This window comes from Phodopus roborovskii, unplaced genomic scaffold (genome assembly GCF_943737965.1).
Source record: "Phodopus roborovskii unplaced genomic scaffold, PHOROB, whole genome shotgun sequence".
NCBI lineage: Eukaryota > Metazoa > Chordata > Mammalia > Rodentia > Cricetidae > Phodopus > Phodopus roborovskii.
The window spans coordinates 17,007,040-17,029,840 of record NW_026126525.1 but is presented as its reverse complement, the minus strand read 5'-3'; the positions used below and the strand labels follow the sequence as shown (position 1 = coordinate 17,029,840).

At 36.7% G+C, this 22,801-nt stretch overlaps 1 protein-coding gene across 1 annotated transcript in view; it reads right to left on the bottom strand.

Annotated features, from left to right (window-relative positions):
* Window positions 1-17,768, bottom strand: part of Uba6 (ubiquitin like modifier activating enzyme 6) — a 60,940-nt gene extending 43,172 nt beyond the window's left edge. Inside the window, exons 1-7 of the mRNA XM_051198646.1 lie at window positions 17,613-17,768; window positions 15,206-15,268; window positions 7,498-7,592; window positions 6,855-6,883; window positions 3,826-3,920; window positions 3,022-3,133; window positions 1,993-2,073 (exon numbers count right to left, since the gene is read on the bottom strand). Coding sequence (XP_051054603.1) covers window positions 1,993-2,073; window positions 3,022-3,133; window positions 3,826-3,920; window positions 6,855-6,883; window positions 7,498-7,592; window positions 15,206-15,268; window positions 17,613-17,683 — 546 coding nt within the window. The 5' untranslated portion in view covers window positions 17,684-17,768. The remainder of the gene's footprint in view (window positions 1-1,992; window positions 2,074-3,021; window positions 3,134-3,825; window positions 3,921-6,854; window positions 6,884-7,497; window positions 7,593-15,205; window positions 15,269-17,612) is intronic.
* Between the last annotated feature and the right edge of the window lie 5,033 nt (window positions 17,769-22,801).

The following is a 22,801-nucleotide window of genomic DNA, read 5'->3' as shown; positions in this document are numbered from 1 at the left end:
ACACTTAAATTAATAGAAATGGGTTAATATTTAAGATAGAGCTAGCCAATAAGAAGCGGTAGTAACAGGCTAACATCTTTATATCTAATACAGTAGCTCCGTGTATTATTTGGGACTGACATGGCTGTGCAACCAGGCTCACTGGAAAGCTGCTCATAATAGGAGGATATTTAAGGAAGGCATTGGCCTTCAGACTCTACACATGTTCACAGACATTGTTTCATGATAACTTCATTTAAAATTAAGTATATTCTCCGAAATATAACATTAATCATGTATAGAATGAGTCATCTATAGATCAATTTGGGAATCAAGAATATGTGGTATTTGGTGAATGGGAACCTGACACATAAAATCAGAAGTGCCCACAATGCATCACCATTGCACACTGTATGTTGTTTCAGTAACAAAAATTCTGGCTTGGTTGTAAATTTCAAGTTCAATACATTAAGAAACAGCTATCTTGGCATAATGGTCTAGAAATGAATTCTTATTATTTTACAGAAACAGAAATGAGTATACACTCACCAAAAGCATCAGTTAGCAGAAATGAGAAAAGGGCATTAAGCTGGTAGTAGTCTACAGAAAAAAGGCCACAGATGTCAAAGTGCCAACCAAGCCATGAAAGGTACACATGAGGTTCTTTAACACAATTACAGATGCTTATTAAAAGTAATTTTTAGGGAGAAGTCATGAGCAAAGGGGTCAAGACCAGGCTGGAGAAACCTATAGAAACAGTTGACCTGAACAAGGGGGAGCTCATGGTACCCAGACGGATAGTTGGGATACCAGCATAGGACCAACCCAGATCCCTTGAATGTGGTTCTCAGGAGGACTGGGCAGTCTATGGGGCCTCTGGTAGTGAAACAGCACTGATCCCTAGTACAAATGGACTTTGGGAGCCCATTCCCCATAGTGGGATAACCTCTCAGCCTAGACACATGGGGGAGGGCCTAGGTCCTGCCCCAAATGATATGACAGACTTGACGATCCCCCATGGAAGGCCTTGCCCTTTCTATGGAGCAGAAGAGGAATGGGATGGGAGTGTGTGGGGAGCATGGGAGGATGGGAGGGAGAGGGACTGGGATTGATATATAAAATAAGATTGGTTCTAATTTAAATTTTTTTTTTAAAAAAAAGGAAAAAAAAAAAAATAACAGCACTGTCTCCATCCCAAAATCTGTGAATTTTCTGTGCTTAAAGCTCTTTCTACAGCTGTTATAAATGCATTCAGCTCTAAAAAAGCAGGGAGTCACAAGATCTGTTTGACAATGGATGGACTTAAAAATGTGTAACATGAAGAAAGGTCACATATTCTCAGAAGAAAAATGCACACATTCTCCCTCATATGCAGAATCTAGCTAGTAATATATGCATGTAAGTAAATAAATGTGCAGTGGGGCAGTATAACATGGAGAAAAGAGAATGTGAAGGCATAAACATGGAGGATGAGGACAGACTGAGTGCAGGCAATGGACAATGCTATGAAATAGAACACAAACTTAATAATTCCAGTTCTAACTGTCACGGATTTCTGTTCTTGGTGGTAGACACACATTCCACAGTCAAATTGTAAAATCCAATATAGGAGTCTCCAGCTTTAGATTAGATACTTTGTGGATAATTACTGAGATTTAAATACTTGGGTCTTGTTAGTGTGTGTGTGTACGCGTGCGCGCTTATTTGTAAGTTTTTATTGTATTTTTGTAGAGACGGCCTCACTGCCTAGCTTGGATCTTGATATATAGGCCAGACTCACCTTAGAACTCACAGGTATCTACTTGCTTGCTTCTGCTGCCTTAGTGCTGAGATTAATGGTTTGCACCAACATGCTTGGCTACTTAAAAGTTTTTACAAGTTCAAAGTTTATTTTAAAAAAAATCTTATTATGACTGTGTACATATAGAGCTTTAAACAGTGAAATGCTCCAAACTTTGAGATTAGAAATGTTCTTCCCTTAGTTAACTGCATGTCATTACTCAATTACATTACCTTAATTGGAGGGCAATGAGAGCGGCAAAAGTCATTGATCTTCTTTTGTAAAGTCAGTTTCATTTCAGTCAATACTACACACTGTTGAGAATAAAATAGATACCAGAAAGTACACAATTGCTTGTATAAAATACAAACTTCTCAATTAAAAGCATGTCAATTCAAATCGTGCCAAAGAATTAGTTATCCTCACAAGAAAGTTACTATCCTATACTGTTTTCTGTTCTATGATTAATAATTATAGAAGTACAAAGTGAAAAACCAAAATAATATATATATATGTATATATGTACATATATACATATATACATATACATACATACATACATACATACATACATACATACATATATATATATATATATAGAGAGAGAGAGAGAGAGAAAAAACTCACAATTGGAAGCAAACCTTAACATCATATATAGTGTTTGTTGTATTCAAAAGAGGGTTGGAGATTATTCGCCAGTATGGTATGAGAATTCCTTTTTGATGCAGATTCTTGCCTTGCCAGCATGTTTTTTTTTTTTTTGTTTTTTTGTTTTTTTTTGTTGTTGTTGTTGTTTGTTTTTTTGAGAATAGCTTTCTAATTGGGGTGGGTGAGATTTTTGAAGTTTTCATTTTAAAAAATAGAGCAGGAACAAATAAATGCATGTTGTTAAATAAAAACCACTGAATTTCAACTGCACATTACCGTAAAGTGCTCAGTATACATTCAGAAGTTACTACGGCCTTTTCTCAAAAGAATAATTTAATAGGTATTATTTTAATTTGACTTTTGACTTTTTTCATTCTGCTCCTCAATATATGCGGTTATACTTTCTTTCTTTCTTTTTTTTTTTTTTTTGGTTTTTCGAGACAGGATCTCTCTATCTCGCTTTAGAGCCTGTCCTGGAATACCCCCTGTAGACCAGGCTGGCCTCGAACTCACAGAGATCCGCCTGCCTCTGCCTCCTGAGTGCTGACATTAAGAGGTTATACTCATCATATTATGTAACTTCCTCGAATCTATCAGTAACACTTAATACTAACCTGGTATTTTTCTAAGAAGGAGAGGTCTGTTGTTTCATCAAAAGGGGCAGAGGATGACGAGACATGAACATATGGATTTAGCTCTGCAATATGATGAAGTGCAGCTTCAGCCCTAGGAAATAAATACATTTACCAATCTCTCATTTATTATACTTGAATAACATGAGAAGGACCCAGCACATGAAATTTTAAGGAAAACTAAATAAACTATAGATAAACAAAGATTCATTTTTTTTTCATATAGCTACATAATCTTAAGACATAGGATCACTTTCTGCAGCAAGCCTAACTATCTTTACATATGCCCTTTTACTTCTAATCTCCAAGCTTAAGTCTCTTAATGACAGCACTACTACAGACTTTAGACATGAGTAGAAAGGGACTATTAGAGAGAATGAAGAGTATACAGCATGGACAAGGCAGGCAACAGAAAAAAGGGAATAGAGTATGTATGTCATGAAAGCAGGAAGAAGGAAAATAAATGAAAGAAGAGAAGGTGAAGAAGGTCAGTGTGTGGGGCCAGGAGAAAAAAGCAAACTATAATGGTAGATACATATAAACATGTCACAATAAAACCCATTAATTTGCTAAGTAATTAAAAATAACTTCCTTTAATAATGTCAAATTCATTTCAAAACCTTGACAAAGGAAATAAATATATGGCAGTACTAATGTGCTAATTTATTTAAAGCAGTGTAAATTTATTTTGACAAATACTATGACTAAACTAGCATTCTTGATACAGAAAACATTCTGAATATAAGTAGTGTTTTTAAAAATATCTCATAACACAAACATCTTTACCTGTTTCTCTCATTAACAACATCATCTTCACACAGAAAGAAATTGGTCCCAAGATCCCATGCTTGGCATTTTTTTGTATCATGAATTGTCAGTGCCTTAAAAAAAAAAAAAAAAAAAAAAAGAGGGACATGTTAACTCTAAACAGAATCAGGATGAACACTACCTCTGAGGCTATTTACAGCGTACTGGAGATATTATGTACACAGGATAAGAACTTAAAAGGATATACAATTACATCTTTATTCAGAAGATAGGACTATAAACACCCTAACAACTTGATGAAGAAACTACACAGTGAAAAGCTTTAAAAAATTTTATGAAAATGGCATGCTATAAAAATCAATAAGGTAAACATTCAGAAAAAGTTATATAAATACTTCAAAATATTCCATACCCCAGATGATAAAGGTAATGGATAAACTAGAAAAAAGTACATTTTATGTCATACTTCATAGAAAAAAAGATTAATTTACAATATATATATATTTACAAAATATATATATTTTATTGCTCTTGAATGTGAAATGCTGAATATGGAACACCCTCCTCCTTCATCAGACTGGTGAACAACATATTCTATTAGAGGCTGATGGGAATCAAATACTCTCATGCATTGTGATGGTACTACAAGGTGCCTCAACCTCAATGGAAAGGACTTTAGTATATCATACATTTTCCCTTAAACAGAACAATCCTATTTTTAGGAATCTGTCCCAAAGATATTCTTGGAAAGATTCAAAAGCACAGCCAAGGTTATTAAACTAGAAACAAAATGTACATGAACATGGGAAAATTGGCAGAATGTGATATATCCACACAACATATCTTCTAGCAAACATTAAAAATTAGAATGAAGAACATTTGTCACAATGGAGTAATCTTAGGGACATGCTGTTATGTAATAAAAAGCAAGGCACTTTAAAAAACACAGGAAGAGACAGATATATAAACTTGAACAGAGAAACACAGGAAGAGACCGATATATAAACTTGAATGGGATATTTATACATGCATGTATTTGTCTATATCTAAACACAAATGAAGACTAAATCAAGTTTAAAAATGAATGGCCTAATAAAGAACAGAGTAGAGAGAAACCAAACTAACCTGAAAAGATTTTGTTTTATATTTAATTTTGAATCAAATAATCAAATACTACCCTATAGTAGTAATATTAAATTTAAAAAGTGATACCTGATCATCCAAATTGAAATAATCCAAACTATTTTTCAGTTGTTTGCATGATTAACCTGAGGAATGTTGAATATAATTTTCTTTTAAAAAGCTATCAGTCAAAAGCAAGGGGTTCTAGAAAAGGATAAAAGATACTAATTTTCAATAATTTTCTAGTAATATTGAAATTGTTGGTCTGAAACTCTGTCAAACAAGGTAAATATAGGACAAATAAGTGGACTGTCATTAAAAACTAAGAATCTTACATAAGAGAAAATACAAACACAGAAAGTGAAAAGTAATCCCCATTCTCACAGTGAATTAAGAAAATTTTGTGGTAACTTGTTTTAGCTCTAACCCCCAACAAGACTTAAAGTGACAAAGACTATGAAGGTTATGTCAAAAGAAGTCAGATCCCACTAATGAAAGATGAACCAATTATATTAGTAATAAAAAGAATGTATAAGCACATTTAAATATACAAGTTTGTCACGGTATAGGTAAAGTTCATTAGCCATAGCTGAGGGAAGGGAAGTATGACTTTTGGAAGGTGGTAAATAGGGGGAAATTCAGTATAATATTTATCCTGCCTTTTGTACATGCAGTCTCTACTTTAGTGACATTTAGTAAGCAATGAAGGGAAATTTTTCTTTCTAAATATTATTACAGCTAATAAAGGAGGAAGGAATGGCAACTGTTAGCTCCTAATGAAGTAATGAATATAAACAATGGTGACTAATAAATGAAATAAGAGTAAAGAGAATATCAGAATATTATTGTCTCCTGATAGAACACAGTATTTTCTACAGAACAGTCTTGTCAAAGGAATCAAATCTCAATCTGGATATGACTACCAGTTTGTAGGAAAATACAAGTTGAAAGCATATGCAACAAATATTTTTTCATTAAAGGAAGTCAATGGGTTTTATTGTGACATGTTTATACATAGCTACCATTATAGTTTGCTTTTTTCTCCTGGCCCCACATACTGACCTTCTTCACCTTCTCAGCCCCCTTCACCTTCTCTTCTTTCATTTATTTTCCTTCCTCCTGCTTTCATGACATACTCTATTCCCTTTTTCTGTTGCCTGCCTTGTCCATGCTGTATACTCTTCGTTCCCTCTGATAGTCCCTTTCCATTTTCATTTCTAAAGAAGTCTTTAGTGGTGCTGTCATTAAGAGATTTAAGCTTGGAGACCTCTGGTCCCTTACCAGTAAGGAACTAAGTTCTGCACTCCTACAAAGAAAGACAGCTGGCGACAACTAAATGTGAACTTTGTAACAAATTCTTTGACAAACCATCCCTAGACCATGGCTACTCTATATATTGTTTGCAGCCTATTAAGAGACCATTACAGAAGAACAAGCTAAAATCTTTACCCATGCAAACTGAACATAAAAAATGGTGCTGCTACATTTTGGAGTAAATGATTTTATAGTAATAAGAAAACTAACACAACAATCTTAACAAATTATTAGATTGTAAGGTGTTAAAAGTATACTACTAAGCTATGGTTGTATTAAAGATATACACTAAAATATTTAAGAACAATAAAATATCTGAAGTTCTTATTTATTTAAAGAATTTAATACATACAGCCAGTACGGAATAGGAAGCAAATATATGAAACATAAATGAACATTGAGTTGGTAACTGAAGCTACGTGATAGGTAATTAAGAATGTGTTAAGTGACTCTTTTTATGTTTAATTTCCAATAAATTTAGAAAAGAATAACGTAACATTAATGATTTTGTTATATAAAAGGAAACAATATGACAAAGTACATTATAACTACAAATCAGTAAAGAGACATTTCATAATGAACCATTTTTCATACTGTAGGTATATACTCACTTTAATCCCTGCAAGAACAAGATTCTTTGCTATAAAGGAAAAAGAAAAGGAATTAATTAGCACTGCAAATTCATACAAAATACATACAAAATCATATAAAATGTGATGAACTTCATCACATTTCTGAGTAATTTCCTTTACTTGATTAAGAAAGAAACTCCAGGAGAAAAACTGAATTGATACAATTTTGCATAATCATATCATTTAATGATATTTATTCATTTCTAAGTGTTTTATAAATGTACTATGCAACCATAATGAATTAAGAATTATTGTTTAGCCAAGTATGGTAGCATATGCCTTTAATTCCAGCATTAGGAGGCAAAGACAGATGGAATTTTGTGAATCAAAGGCCGGTGTGTTCTACATAGTGAGTTCCAGACAGTCAGGGCTACATAGTGAGAACCTGTCTAAACAAAACAAAATGAGTGATCATTTAATTAATAGCTGTTAAGCTATTAAGATCACCACAAGAGAGGTATTTTTTACCTGTGGAAACCATATATGTGCTACAAATATTTTGTCAAAAAAAATCTGATTAACATTTTGAATCTAATTTCTTCTAAAGAAAATAAGAGTTATATTCTTTATCTTATGCAATTCAAAATTACCACAGAAATTATAGGAAAAAAGTATTGCTCACCAATTTCTACTCCTAGACCACCCATACCACTTAAGAAGACATGGGACTTGGCCATCTTCTGCATTGCTGTGTCACCGAGAACATACCTCTGTCGACTATATGTAAAACACAATGAAAAACAAAATAGTTATTTCTTCAAAATAAAATATACCTTAAAGTTTCACAAACTAATGGTCATGACACTCGATTCTGTCTCAAGTTGTTTTAGATGATTTGTACAGCATTTAAAGCTAAACAACCGAGTTCCTAACTATATAAGACACTTTGAAAAATGAATGTAGTCTGGCACTACAATCCACATTCCAACAAGGCAGAATTGAGGAGGAACTGTCTTTTTTCATGGAATTATGTGAGGTAGACTTGTCATTGTTCCATTCCCTCCCGTTCTACTCATTTAATGATTTCAGTGGTCTCTACAGGCACTTGATTCTTCTATCATTGTTTTAAAACTGACTACAAACAGGATTTTAGAGGGAAAAATTCAGTTCTCTTAAGAACTTGGTCCTGATTCAACTTGATATGCATGCTTTACTGACTCCCATGGGAGGCCTATTCTTCTGGAATGGAGGGGGGAGGGGAAAGGATGGGTGGGTAGAAGGGAGGTGTGAGGAAGGAACTGGAGGAGAGGAGGGGAGGAAAAATGAAGTCACTATGTAAAATAAATGAAATAGAATTTAATGAAAAATTTTTTTTAAAAAGAAGAAAAAACAGTTTAAATTCACAGAAGGACTAGTTATACAAAGCTTGTAGAGAATGAAACTTAAGGATGGTAAATGTTTGAGGATTATAATTTATTCATCCCTAAGGTTGTAATGGCATATTTATTCACAGTAATAAAAACTAACTTAAAAATGTTAAGGCCAGGCAACTCTTGAATATTATTTTGCACTGAAGACCTGGTAAAGAACACTTAGGATCTTGTAAAGCTATGCATCCTAAGAACAAGCAAGGTTTTTTTTTTTTTAAAGTATGTATGTACTAAAAGGTCTGCTATATTGACAAGTCAGTAGCAATAGTTTATCTAGGAAACAGTAATATACCAGTCCTTGTAGATAATACAAATCTCAAAAAAAATTCTTATGAGAAATAGGCATAAAAAAGTTTGGTGTAAGCAACAAACAGCTTTAGTAATCCTTTGGTTATAAATATTTACTCTGAAATTAAAACACCAGTATACTTACTGTATATTTAAAATAATTTGCATATTTTAATATTTCAAAAGTCTAGTCTAGAAGTGTTGTCTAGTTAGATGAAAATTGTATCTTTATCATTTCCTTCCTTGTTCTTTAAAAAAACAAAACAAAACAAAACAAAACAGAACTTTTTGCACATAGATGAAGTGGGTGCTGCGGACTGGTCTCCAGAGAAGGTGAAGAACAATCTACTAACAAAGCTGTATTCCTGGCCTAAAGCTTAAACTTTACTTTTTAATCAGTGCTTATGACTTTAGTTTTAGAAGTAAAAACTATACAATTACACCTTATTGAATATCTGTTAGTGTGTTTAGCCTGTTTTCAACTTTATGCAAATTAAAATATTTTGAATGTCTTATCTTTTTAATAAAATTAGAGGCGATTCACCTCTGAGATTATGTTTGTTCATTTTAAAATTTTTAAAATGTTATTAAATATTATACTATTTTTTTCCTTCCAATCTCTTCCTTATAACCCAGTCTCTCCCCATACTTTGCTCTCTCACAAATTCATAGCTTCTGGATCGTTTTAGTTGTACACGCATGCACGCACGTGAATATATATTCCTAAGAATAATAACAAATATGCTCAGCCTGAATAATACTCAAATGTATATTGGTTCAGGGCTGACCACTTGGTATTAGAAAGTCAACTGAGGGACTCTTTCTGGGTTAGATTATTTTCTCCCACTTTTGGCATTCCTTAGTTGCTTACTATTCTTTTTCTAGAGTTGGGACCCCTTGAGATTTCCCTCTTCAACATTAACATGATTTACTTATGTGTGTTTGTGTGTAAGGATGCCCACTAGGGCCAGAAGGGTCTATCACATATCCTGGAACTGAAGTTACAGGATGTTATGAGCTGCCTGATACAGGTGCTGGGAAGTTAACTCCAGTTTTCTGCAAGAGCAGTATGTGTTCTTAACTGCTGAGCCATTTCACTAGCCACATCGATGAGATTTAGTCATCTTGATTAGTGTAATTGGTCAATGATTTTAATTTTTTTCTGACTTATACTGGTGACACTATTAAGTGGGTGTGTCACACAGCAGTGAATATGACCAGTAAAAAGAAATCATCACCAATGTAGTTTACTTTGAGAAAGTCCTAGCTACTAAATTTCTATCTCTGCTAAAGGAACACTATGTTCTCATTCTTTAACACAGTGACCCTAATTTTACTTCCCCGAAGCCACACAGAACTCATCTAGTCCCTCTTTGAAGATCTGTACAGCATCTTCTCCCTTAACATCTCCAATTCTGTAATCCCTAAAACAAACTTATTTCCAGTTCCTCTCAATATTCTAAACATTTTCTCCTGGATGCGCTTTAATGATCTTTACTCTGTGTCCATATTATTTACTAAAAACAGTATTCTAGGAGGTTAGTCTAATAGAGGACCTGGATTTGGTTCTGGGAACTCATATGGTGGTTCACAACTATCCACAACTTTAATTCCAGAGGATCCAATGCCTTCTTCTGACCTTGCAGGCTCCAGCCAAGCATGTGATGTGCATACGCATGCAAGTATAAACACTCCATACATAAAAAATGAAAACATCTAATTCTTTGAGAAAAATTAATATTTCAGGCATTGAATAGCTTCATTGTACAGAGAAAAACCATAGAACTTTGTAAAGGTATAATTAAGGATCACATTGTAAAAAGATAAAATTGTAAACTACTCAGCAAAATGTCTAACACACCACTACGTAATCAAATAACTGTATAAGGTAACGCATAGAAGTACCAGAAACTATGAGACATCAGCAATATAGATGATTATTTATATTTATAGGTTATAAATGGAGCGACTTCAAAATGAGGTTCATTTAAGTTGACTTCTAAAGAATTAGTATTTGTTCAAAGGTTCATCAAGATAGAAAAAGCACAGGGAAGTGACTGTAGAATGAATGACTGCTAAGCATGTGCAATGTTCTGGGTTCAATACTCAGCACTATGTAAACTGGCCAGGCACTGCATGCCTATTCCAGTGCCTGGGAGGCAGTGGCTAGGGGATGAGGAATTCAAAGACATCCTCAGTTATCTAAGTTTATGGCCAGCTTTGGAAACTCTATTTTGAGCCAATGTGAAATAATAGGAATCAGATTTAGTCTCTTTTAAATAACTGGAGACTGGTAAAATAGAAACAAAACATTTAAAGTACTAAATAACAGTAACTTAAGACAGCAGTCTCTGATAGAAAACAAAGCGAATCTCATTTTATTTATTTTTGAGACAAGGTCTCACTATGTAGCTTTGTAGACTGGGCTGGCCTTGAACTCACAGGGATTTTCCTGCCTCTGCCTCCTGCACACTGGGATTAAATGAAAGCACAATCACAATCACAGTCATATTTTAAACAAAGCCTGGAGAATTTGTTGGTTGCAGCAGAGGGAGGGAAATGTATTTGGAATCTGATTATCTCCCTAAACTGAAGAGCTGTAAATTTCAGTCAGAGGACGGCTCAGCAGGAAAAGTCACCTATCACCAAGCCTGATGACCTGAGTTCAATCCCTGAGACCCACACATATGCCATGAGTGCATACACACATGGAATTACATACATAAATATTTTTTAATTGAATGAAATATTACAAAGTTAGGATTTTAAAGTAGAAGACCAGAAATCAGCAAAAGGTCCTGCACCCTTATTTTAGTACAGATTACCAAACACATGAGGAAAAATTTACAGCTGGAAAAAAAAAAAAAAATCACCTCAAAGGACAAGGGCCACAATCACTACTATTATAACAAAGGTCACAAAACTTGGCATTTCGCTTTTGTTAAGCACAAAATACTTCACAAAATAAACAGCATTAAATATAATATTAAGAATATTATGAAGAAAATTTAGCTCCAAACTAACTGAGTCTTAAGCTGAAAAGCAAGCCAGGAAAGGAACACACTGTTTTTAAGTTATTTAATTGTGTTCCTAAATAAAGCTAAAGAATATTTTAGGAATCTAAACTTAACCAGCATCCAGAAAAACAAAATTTACAAGGATTGACATCTATAAAAAAGTTACCAGTATACAAAAAGTAGGGAAACATAATCCATAATGAACTAAACATAATTAACAGGTGCACCTTCAGGAATAGCACAGATGCTAGAACTAAAAGACAAAGACATTTCATCAATTATAAATATGATCCACATATTAATAAGAGGTAAACATAACCAAAAAACCTTCATAGGATAGAAACATAAATCTAAGATAAAAACAGTCTAGATGGAACTAATGACCTAAGGTTCAGCACCAGAACTTTGTAACATGAAAATGGATAAAGCCTGACAAAGTTATGGAGCTTCTTAGCCTACTATGTGTGAAACTGAAATTCTTAAAACAGAATATGGAAAGGAGAGAAGAAAAAAAAAAAAAAGCTATGAATAATTAATGGCCAACTTTTCCCCAGCAATACTAAACTCGCATACTGCAATGTGAACAATTTCCAAATAAGAACTATAAGGAAAACTAACTGTACCACGGTATGTCACAAACCTAGAAAGAAGGTAAAATCCTCAAAGTGGCTAGAGACAATGGGGCATTATGTAGGGGAAAAGGGAAGAGTTCATATCAGCTGTCCTTCCCCCAAGCAATCAGAAGCACAGTATAGAAAGTAAAATAAACAAACAAATAATAATAATAACAGCATCAAAACAGTGGCCTGAAATTCTACAGCTACCAAAAATATTTCTGAAAATGAAAAGTAAAATAAAGATTTCTTCAAGTATATAAAACCTGAAAAAAATTAGTTGGTAAAAGACCTTAATATAAGAAATGTTAAGTCACTTAAGCAGGCAGAAAATAAGAAACAATATGCTGAATTTACCATAAAGCATGGAGAATATTAGAAATGACAAAAATATGGATTAATACATTTTCTAACCTTATCTTTTTAAAAATTAACTGTTTAAGTCACAATAATGATACAGTTTGAATTTATAACACATATAGAACTGAATGAAAGATAATAATAGCACAAATCTTCTAATAGGAAAAAGCAGCATACTGTTGTATGATTTTAATTTTATACTATACAAAAGAAATGGTATCACCTAAACATATATATTGTATAAAACTAATGACAATTATATACTTGGCCAGGCGGTGGGATGCATGCCTTTAATCCCAGCTCTCGGGAGGCAGAAGCAGGCACATCTCTATGAGTCTGAGGCCAGCCTGATCTACAAAGCTACACAGAGAAACCCTGTCTCAAAAACAAAAACAGAAAAACAAACATAAAAAACCCCCCAAAACTAATGATTATACCTATGAGGTAAAATTAAAACTGCAAGGCTGGAGAGATGGTTCAACAGGTGAAGTGTTAGGCACAAGCACAACAACTTGAATTTTATCCCCCAAACCCATAGTAGAAGGAGGAAACTCCCCAAAAATATCACCACCAAGCATTGATGTCAGTGTGTGGGGACATTTCATATTCAAATCATAACGTCATGCCTCATCCTCCACAGTCAACGGTTCTATCCTAACAGTATCAGAAGTCTAAGTCCACAGCATATTCTGAGACTAAGGGCAAACTCTTAGCTGTGAGCTGCAAAATAAAAAAAAAAAAAAAAGAGTTACATACTTCTAAGATAAACAGCAGAGTAAGTACTTATTTATTTATTTTTATGCAACATTCTGCCTGCATGTATCCCCTGCAGGCCAGAAGAGGGCACTAGATCTCATTACACATGGTTGTGAGCCACCATGTGGTTGCTGAGAATTGAACTCAGGACCTCTGGAAGAACAGTCAGTGCCCCCAGACTAATAAGGATAGAGAAAGGAAGGACAAAGAAACATCAAACAGCACCAACATTAAAACTTTTGTCCAGCACATGGATGGTCTCACATTCACCCAGCCCCGCCCTCATGGTCTAACTGGCTGGTACTATCTGGGCTCTTTCTTGTTGGTTATACACACTGCCTGCAGCTTTCCTGAGGAGACATTTTCTGTACAGGCACCTCCATCAGTCCAGGTCACTCCCTGGAGCTAAAGCTTCATCCTCACAGCTCTGAGCATTGCCCTGTCACAAGCTGCCTGCAGGATCCTGACCCTTCCACTCTAAGGTCTCATTGCAATTAAGTTCCTAGTCAAGTGCCAGCATTGTACTGTTTGGCATGTAGAGACATGGCAGAGCTCTTCATGGATGCTGGTGCTCTCCTCACAGACAAATATGTTTCTTGAAGTACTTGTAGACAAATCTTCCAGATCTTTACAATATAGAGGGTATGTTTCTACAGGATAAATCTATTCTAGAAATCTAATTTCCTCAAACTTTGTTACTAAAAGTATTTCAATGTCTGTAGGCTTGAACTGCTATATGTAACAATTTGTGTACAGCAGTTCAGAGATAGTTTGTGCAGTTGGTACTTTCCTTCCATAATGTAGGTATTGCAGATTAGACTTAGGTTGTAAGGCTTGGTGGCTAGTGCCTTTACTCACTCAACCATTTCTCCAACCCTGAGAGATTTGTTACTTGGTCCTAAGATGCCAGAAATAGCAATTCAACAACACCACCCTATCTCTTAGTTTTCCAGAGGTTCTTAACAGTCACTAAATTCTCTGACTCTCACAATCACTACATTAAGATTATCAATGCATTTACTTTGCAGACTTCTTTAAATAGTTAATAGCACAGATTATCAGTACTACAAGGAGGAGAGACTTTACCAACTTTAAAATTAATCAAATTAACAACTACAAACACAATTAAGGAAACTCATCATCCTGGAAATTCTATTTCTCTAGAATCACTCCTGGTATGAAATCATACTCCTGGTATGACTATTTTTCTTGTTTCTGTGACAAAATACTGGATAGAACAACCTAAGGGAAAAATGGATTTATCTGGTTCAGTTTCAAAGAGTTCATGTACAGTTGCTTAGTCTCATGCAGCTGGCATATGTCACAACAAGCTGCAGAGAGACAGACTGAAATCGATGGCCCCTTCAGAAATGATGATTTATTCTTCATCTATACCCAGACCCCATTTTCTAAGTTTCTACATTTCCCCCCCAAAGTACTGCTAACTGGGGATCTTTAGATACACAAATGTGTGGAAGACTCTTCCTATTCAAGCCATATCTCATTTAAAAAGAACTCATTAAATCCCATTCAAATTGTAATTCAGTCACATATTTCTCCATTTTCTATAGATATAGAATGTGAGGTACACTGAAATGGTCTTCCTCTTAATAATATGACTACATAACTGAAGTAACTGAAGAAACTCCTACCCTATCAAGAACATTAATAAAGCCTCTTGTCTAAACTCAATACATTTACTTTCATAATGGACAATAAAATACTTCTTAGTCCTATCATTTAAGTCTAAAGAAACTGGAGTTTATTTACATGATATTAAAACGTTCATAAGATATAAAACACGAGAAAACCCCATAAAAATCCCAATTTGAATTATAGAAAATTCTGCACAGGCACAGTCTTCAAACAGACTATGAGATTTTTGAACTGTTGGAAAAGGCAGTTTCATTCTCTGACTTTCTTACCTGTATAATCCATCATCGATTTCCACAGATTCTGTTGACATGGTCGGTAACTTTTTACTTGCACTAAGGAGAAGAAATAAAAAAGAAACAAATCCTGACTTTTTTTCTTTTTTTAATTTAAATTACAAATAATCTTATTTTATATATCAATCCCAGTTCCCTCTCCCTCCCATGTCTCCCAGCAATCCTCATCCCATTCCTCTTTTACTCCATAGAAAGGGTGAGGTCTTCTATGGGGGATCATCAAAGTGTATCACATCATTTGGGGTAGGGCCTAGGTCTTCCCCCATGTGTCTAGGCTGAGAAAGTATCCCTCTTTCTCCCAAAGTCCATTCCTATACTAGAGATAAATACTGATCTACTACCAGAGGTCCCATAGGCTGCCCAGGCCTCCTAATTGCCACAAGCAGGGGGCCTGGTTCCTTCCTATGCTGGTTTACAAGCTATCAGTCTGGGTACCATGAGCTCCCCCTTGTTAAGGTCAGCTGTTTCTATGGGTTTCTCCAGCATAGTCTTGACCCCTTTGCTCATCACTCCACCCTCTCTACAACTGGATTCCAGGAATTCAGCTCAGTGTTTAACTGTGGGTGTATGCTTCTGTTTCTATCAGCTACTGGGTGAAGGCTCTTTGATGTCATTTAAGATAGCCACCAATCTCATTATAGGTGAAAGGCATTTAAGATAGCCTCTCCCCTATTGCTTAAGATTCTTAGTTGGGGTCATCCTTGTGTATCTGTGGACATTTCCCTAGTGCCACAAACCCAGACTTTTAAAGATCAAATATGGCTTTTGAATGTTAATATTCTACAATGTGAAATTCAAGTATCCAGGAGACCAGATTCCCAAGTTAGTAAAGGTTCTTATATACAACAAATGTGTATTTTATGAGGTATCAACTTCCTCAGGTTTTTAAAATGTGTTGAAGCTAATTTCACTAATTTCTGCTCTGTACAGTTGTATAGTTTTTAGAGCAACCAGGCAGTAACTGCATTCTAAGACATCATCTAGCTAATAAAATCAGCATACTCATATAACATACTATCCTGGCAATAAAAGTGTATATAGCACACACACACATACTTGTACCTTCCTATCATCATGTTTTTACTATACTTTTACTTGCGGTCTTTTTTTGGCCAAAATTAGTTTGGTGAATTAAATTTCTGAGGAAAAATGAGAATACCTGATCTGCCACTTAATGACTATGCTTGGCACTAACTTTCTAAAAAGTTGTCTCACTGACTGTTTCAAGAATATGTTCAGCAGGGTGGTGGCGCACACCTTTACTCCCAGCACTCGGAGGCAGGGGCAGATGGATCTCTGAGTTCGAGGCCAGCATAGACTATAGGACAAGTTCTAAAGCTATAAAGAGAAATCCTGTCTCGAAAAACAAAACGAAGAATATGATCAAAAACAGCCATGCCTAATTATACATACTTCTAACCTCAAAACTCCGGAGAAGGGGAGAGAATCAGGGGTTCTAAGCCATCCTTGGCTAACTAGAAGGCTTTCGACTAGCCTGAAAACCATTAATAATTAACAACAATAATGATGACGACAATAAAACAATAATGACATCTATGAGGCAATAAAAATGCTCCGACTAAGGGCTGGTGATTTGTATTAAGTAATATTTCTAAAGTCGATTTTAGCAGCGTTCGCCTGGGCAGACGATAGTTACTTAAATCCAGTACTTGAAACCTCCTTTTCAATTATGCAATGTAATGCTCAAACCTTATTGTTAACTGAAATTAATAAACTCATCGCTTCTATACTCAGTATACAGTATTCTTATACGGGGCAGGATACAAGTGGGGCTTTATTCATTCTTAGACGACTGAAGGAGAAATAACCCAAACACTGGTGAGAATATACCAGGACCGCACCCCCGTAATTTTGCGGGCTGGGAAAGAAAACCTACAAGACCTTAAGTGAGAAATAATCCTAGGAGCCTTGGGCTCCTCGCCCTGCTCCGTTGTCAACTCGGGTTTCTCGGCGTGTCCAAACTGCAACTGATTCATCCAAACTTCTTCCCTCAAGCAACAGTTTTTCCAAGTAGCGCGGTGGCAGGCAGGATGGGGCACAGCGGAGCCGCACCGCCTCTTAACGAGAGGAGCCAAGCAACAGGGGCCACAACCCACTCCTGACCAGGCCCGACAGAGGTGGTGACCTGAGTGGAGGGACCCGACCCGGAACCGGGAAGACTCGCGATGAGCAAATCTCCCCGGCAAAGGCGAGCTGCGAGGCCAGCGCCCACGCCGCCACACCCACCGCCCGCACGCCGGCTCGCCCGCCCGCTGGTTCCCTGGGGCTCCCCGCGGCCCCGTGGCCTCCGCGCGCTCCGAGCCGCCCGGGCCCGGCTTCTTCCGCTTCTTCCCGCCCAGCCCGCCTGGGCCAGGCCTCTCACCTGCAAGCTCCCCAGGAGGAGCAGGACGCCTCTTCCCGGCGAAGCGCAGCCAGCGGCTCGGACCTCTTCATCGCCTTCCGAGACTCTGTCTACTGTGCAGCAGCCGGGGAGGGGGCGGGGCCGCGAGGGTCAAGGGGCGGGCGGCTACGTCACCAGAGGCGGAGCTAGGGAACAGCGCCCGAGACTGTTTCCTGTCAGCCCCAGGGACACCTGACTTCCGGTTGGGGTGGGACAGCTGGGCGAGCTTCCTCGCAGGTGAGGGGAGTGGCTAAGTGAGGGAGATGAGCGCTGAGGGCCGAACGCGGAACGAAGGTCGCACGTCACCTCCGGCTGCCAAATGCTCGAGGGACTACGGGGCCGCCGGTGCCAGAGTTTGCTCTGTGAAGCTTTGGTGATAGCGCGCCTGCAGGACGTCATTTTCCCCAGACCGAAGGCATCCTGGCTGGGATTCCACTTTAAAAGATTCCAATTTAAATAGTCCCGAGCTTCTAGTGCCCGTGACACACGGAGTTCAGTAGTCAAGTGACCTTTCAGGGCTGTAGAATTCGCCGTTTTCTTTTCATAGGAGAGAAAGAAAAAATAAAATAAAAGGAGCTTCCAGTTAATGATTTGGTCAGAGACGTGCAGCTAGTAACCCAGATTACCAACGCCTGTGTCTAAGGGTTCTCATCTAATTCTTTTCACTGGTTCTCATTGTACCGTTTTTAGAGAACAATTGTGTGGACGCAGTGTAGTTAAGAATCTTTCTAAATGGCTATGTATTTGAAGAAACATCAACCCAATTTAAAAACAACACAATTTGGCATTTACTTTGACTACAGATATAATACAATGTTCTGTACAGTACGATATTTTTAGTTCAAAATTGTCTTATATTTTGAAGTAAGAGTCCTGCAAGCCTACGTTATCCTGTGTGTCCATCCATGGTGTTTCCAAAGTTGAACATCTCAAGAAGCTTGGAAGTCTGAGTTGACGATGTGTTACATCCTGGTTTTAGCTGTAGGATAGGTTTTTTTCTGTTTTGGGTTTTTTGTTTGTTTGTTTTTTTGTTTTTTCAAGACAGTTGTGAACCTTTTTTACATTAACATTTAAATAAACTTGGGCTGTGGTTTATTCTTTCAAAGTTCTTTCTGTTCTAGCACTAAATATATCCTGTCTTTATATTATAAAGTATCTTTTTGGGTGGGGGGGTTAGTGTAGGGCCCAACCATGACAAACTCAATAGAGCCCTGAGTTTCAGATTACCCTAAGGCAATACCTAGTTCCAGAAAAGACCACTATGTGCATGTGTGAGTTCTGTAAATAAAACTGCTTACATTTTAAATTATGTATCCACAACAGCATTTTTGTTTTTAATTTTAAAACATATTTCATACTTCTGTAGTATTAAATAATAGCACAGTAGGGATGCTCAATATACAATTTCTTGATTTACAGAGGATGACTCAGGTTAAATGGCACAAATAATTTAAAATCATATTACTCATACAACCAGGGCTAGAACTCAGAGTTGTTCCTAGTCTGATGTTCTTCTGGTATATTAAACCTGCATCTTAGAAACTACACCACAAATTTCAACTAAAAATAAATTGCTGAGATCAAGTCAGCACATTAGCATATAGGTTCCTGAACTTTGTCCAAGGTGGTGGTTCTAAATTTAGAATGGGTTGGAAGCTGACTATTTAAAAATCCCAGAGGAGATTCCCTTGTAAAGGGAATGAATTTATTAAAATATTAATAGTTACTCGCTTACTGGCTATGGGCTGTTGGGTTACCACATGCTGCAGATGGTTTATATCATCTAGATTGAGATGTTGAAACTGAGTCACCACTGTGATGGAATTTGAAGATTGCAGTTTTCAGAACTGAAAGCTTAGAGATCCCTGTCATCCTTCAGGCCCTATAAGGGCATAGCAAGAGACACTCTTGTCCTAGATACCAATTCTCTGAGACCTTTGTAGCCTTGGGGAAGTGTGAATAATGAACTTCTGGTTCTTTGTAAGTAGAGCATAGTGATTTATGTAGCAGCCTACACAGACTATGGCAACGTAAAGATCCCATTTCTAAAAATATTTTTAAAATATTGCTTATATAATAGAAGTGAAATCATCATAACCTTCCAATTGAAATACAATTTTCAAGCACATTCTGAAAAAAACAAACATTTGTTTTTATCTTGTGTATTTTGTCTGTCTGTCATCATGTATATACTACTTGTGTTTCTGGGTTATCAAATATCATAAAATGGAATTATAGATGTTTGTGAGCCACTGTGTAGATGCTGGAAACTAAACCCAGGTCTTCTGGAAAGGTAGGAAGTGCTTTCAGTCACTAAGCCATCTCTACAGCCCCTCTAGAACATTTAAATTTCTTAATTGTGTATGCAACAACGACTGTAGAGAAAATGTAGCAATCATGCTCCTATATTGAACTATTGACTAATAAGAACAGAAAACAGATTTTAAAAAACCCAAAAATTCCTAAATGGGGCTTCAAATTTTCATGCTTTCCTAGGTAGTATGCTGTAAATTCATCTGGATCTTTTTTGATGGGGGACTGAAGACAACTGAGTGCCTTTAGGAATCAAGGTTCAGAGCTCTATTTGAGAGATTCAGATTTCAGCCACAGTCACTCACTATTAACCAGTAGACTCAACTGTAGATTAAGCTTGTACAGAAAATGTGGTTGTCATTGAGAGCAATTAAGCATTGAAATCATTGAGAGCTTCCTTGCCGCAGGTAGTTATAGCTCACAGAGCTCAGCTGGTGAAAAACAAAATCAGTGACTACCATAGTTACTCGAGACTAGAAGAATGAATTTTACTGACAGCATAAAGTGAGTTTAAAAAGGAAGATATACTTATAAGTGGGACCTTAAGAGAAAGGAAAAAGGAGAGCTCCTGTATCTCAGGATTGGGTCCCAGAAAATAGACTGAGGGCTTTTAGAGTACCTAGGGCAGACACTGGGGAGAGGCAAAGAAGAGGGGCAGTCAGTCATTCGGTCCCATGACATTTCCAGCCACCTCTCAGTTTTGGTCATGTGTCATGTGTCTCTTCTATGCAGTGGCACTCACTTGAGTTGCAGAAAAGGAGAAGGAAGATAATAGGAAATGAGATTAGGAACAATTGACTTAGCCAGAAGAGAATCAAGTATATTTCTGGATAAAAATAAGAATTGGGGTTCATGTCCTGAAACTGCCTGACCAGTTTCTACTTCCTGATCTTACCAATGCTGATTCATCCTATGCCTTTTCCCCCTAAAACAATCTGCAGGTCATCTTTCTTATATTCAGTTTCTTTTCTACTTGGCTTGACAGCCTGATCCTTCATCCCAGAGGCCATCTTTACCTCTTTGTAAAGTACACTTGATGGAGCCCAGACTAGTGTTTCTTCTTAGGTGTGAGGCTAAGAGTTAGCATGTCTAACAGTGTTTCCTGGTTATATATGTGGGGTTATAGGACCATATTTTGTGCTGTCTAGACTGTTTCCTCTATTTCATAGTTTGACTTGCACTCGTGTCTAAGTAGGATTTTCTACTGAATTCTGGTCTTTGCAGACTTTTAAGGCTTTGGCCTCTATCATGATATATGTAGTTCTGTTCCTCTGGCTCTGACCTGTGGCTTCATTCTCTGAATCCTGTCTTGAATCTTGCCTGAATAGTGACACCTCTTTCCAGTTTTCATTTTCTTCTTGACAAATATTTTTGGCTTGAACTCATTTAATGCATCTGTTGCATCTCACATAGAGCATACATTATAACTGTGCAATACACCATTTTGTATGTTCTAGGGAAAGAATAATTAGTATTGACTAAGAGTGGTGTAAACTACACAGAAAATGTACACAAACACACACAAATACACACACACACACACACACACACACACACACACACACACACACACACACCATAATTTTAAGACATCTAAAATTTAAATCACCAGATAACTGGCAATTTAAATTGAAGACAACTGGAAACTAGATATGGCAAAGGAGGGACTGGAGAGCTGATATTTCTCTTTTTTGTTTCCCCGCTTATTTGTCTGCTTGCTGTCTTTTGTATCTATTTATCATTTTCCCCAAACTTTTGAAATCCATTAAGATATCACCATACTTTACTAGGAATGTGTCAACTAAAGTTCCCTGAAAATAAGACTCATTTTGTGTTAAAGATTCTAGGACGCTGATTTACTGGTTAGAATTAATGTGTACATTGAGAGTTAAGTATTGAGGTTTGTCTTGCACTAGCTTTGTCCCTTTTACTAGCTGTTCGCTGTTTACCAGGGTTTCACCTAACATCCTTGTAACTATCAGATGAAATGTGTGGAATTCACTAATGGACTCCTGGCTTCAACTAAGACAGAGGGCAAGTGACAGATAGCATCTGAGGCTCATAGCAGAGATGTCTCTGCTTTGCTGTAACTCAACTCCTTGCTGTTCCCACCAGTATACTTTTTCTTATGGGTTAAAAACAATTTTTATTGAATATTTAAAGAATGTAATAAGATGAATGGAAGGAATGATGCTTATTTAAATCAATCCTGTACAAATATGAAAATGGTCTTTTTCTCCACAGTGACAGAGTTATCACATTAGATTAATCAATACTATCACAATGAAATCCATAAAGCATTTTATGCAAATGCAGAAACACAAAAGTTATCACTTTTGAAAGTTTTTTCTTATTATTTTTTCTTATTTTACAGTTCCCTCTCCCTCCCACCCTCCCATCCTCCCATGCCCCCCCAGCCCCCTTCCCATCCCATTCTACACCTACTCCACAGTGAGGCTGAGGCCTTCCAGGAAGGATCATCAAAATCTGTCAGGTCATTTGGAGTAGGGGTAAAAGATTTTAGTTTGCAGAGCAAGGATGTAGGAAAGGGGCAGGAGAATAATTCTTGCAAGCAGAATATAGAAAATCATAAAGAATGGACGTTGACATGGGAGGAAAAAACAGGAATTATGAGAACAAGAAAAGTTACTATGGTGATGGGGCTAGTGGTTATATGCTAGACTGATCTTGTTAAATAGGGCTAGTTACTGAGTCATCAAACCTTTGTGGAATAACTGAAGGCTCTAAATGTACAGCCAAGAGAAAGCCAGAGTATGAAAAACTTTCTCACAAGTCTTGGCCCACCACAAGGAAATAGGCCCCCATCCCTGGAACAAATGATTCCAGATGAACAGCCC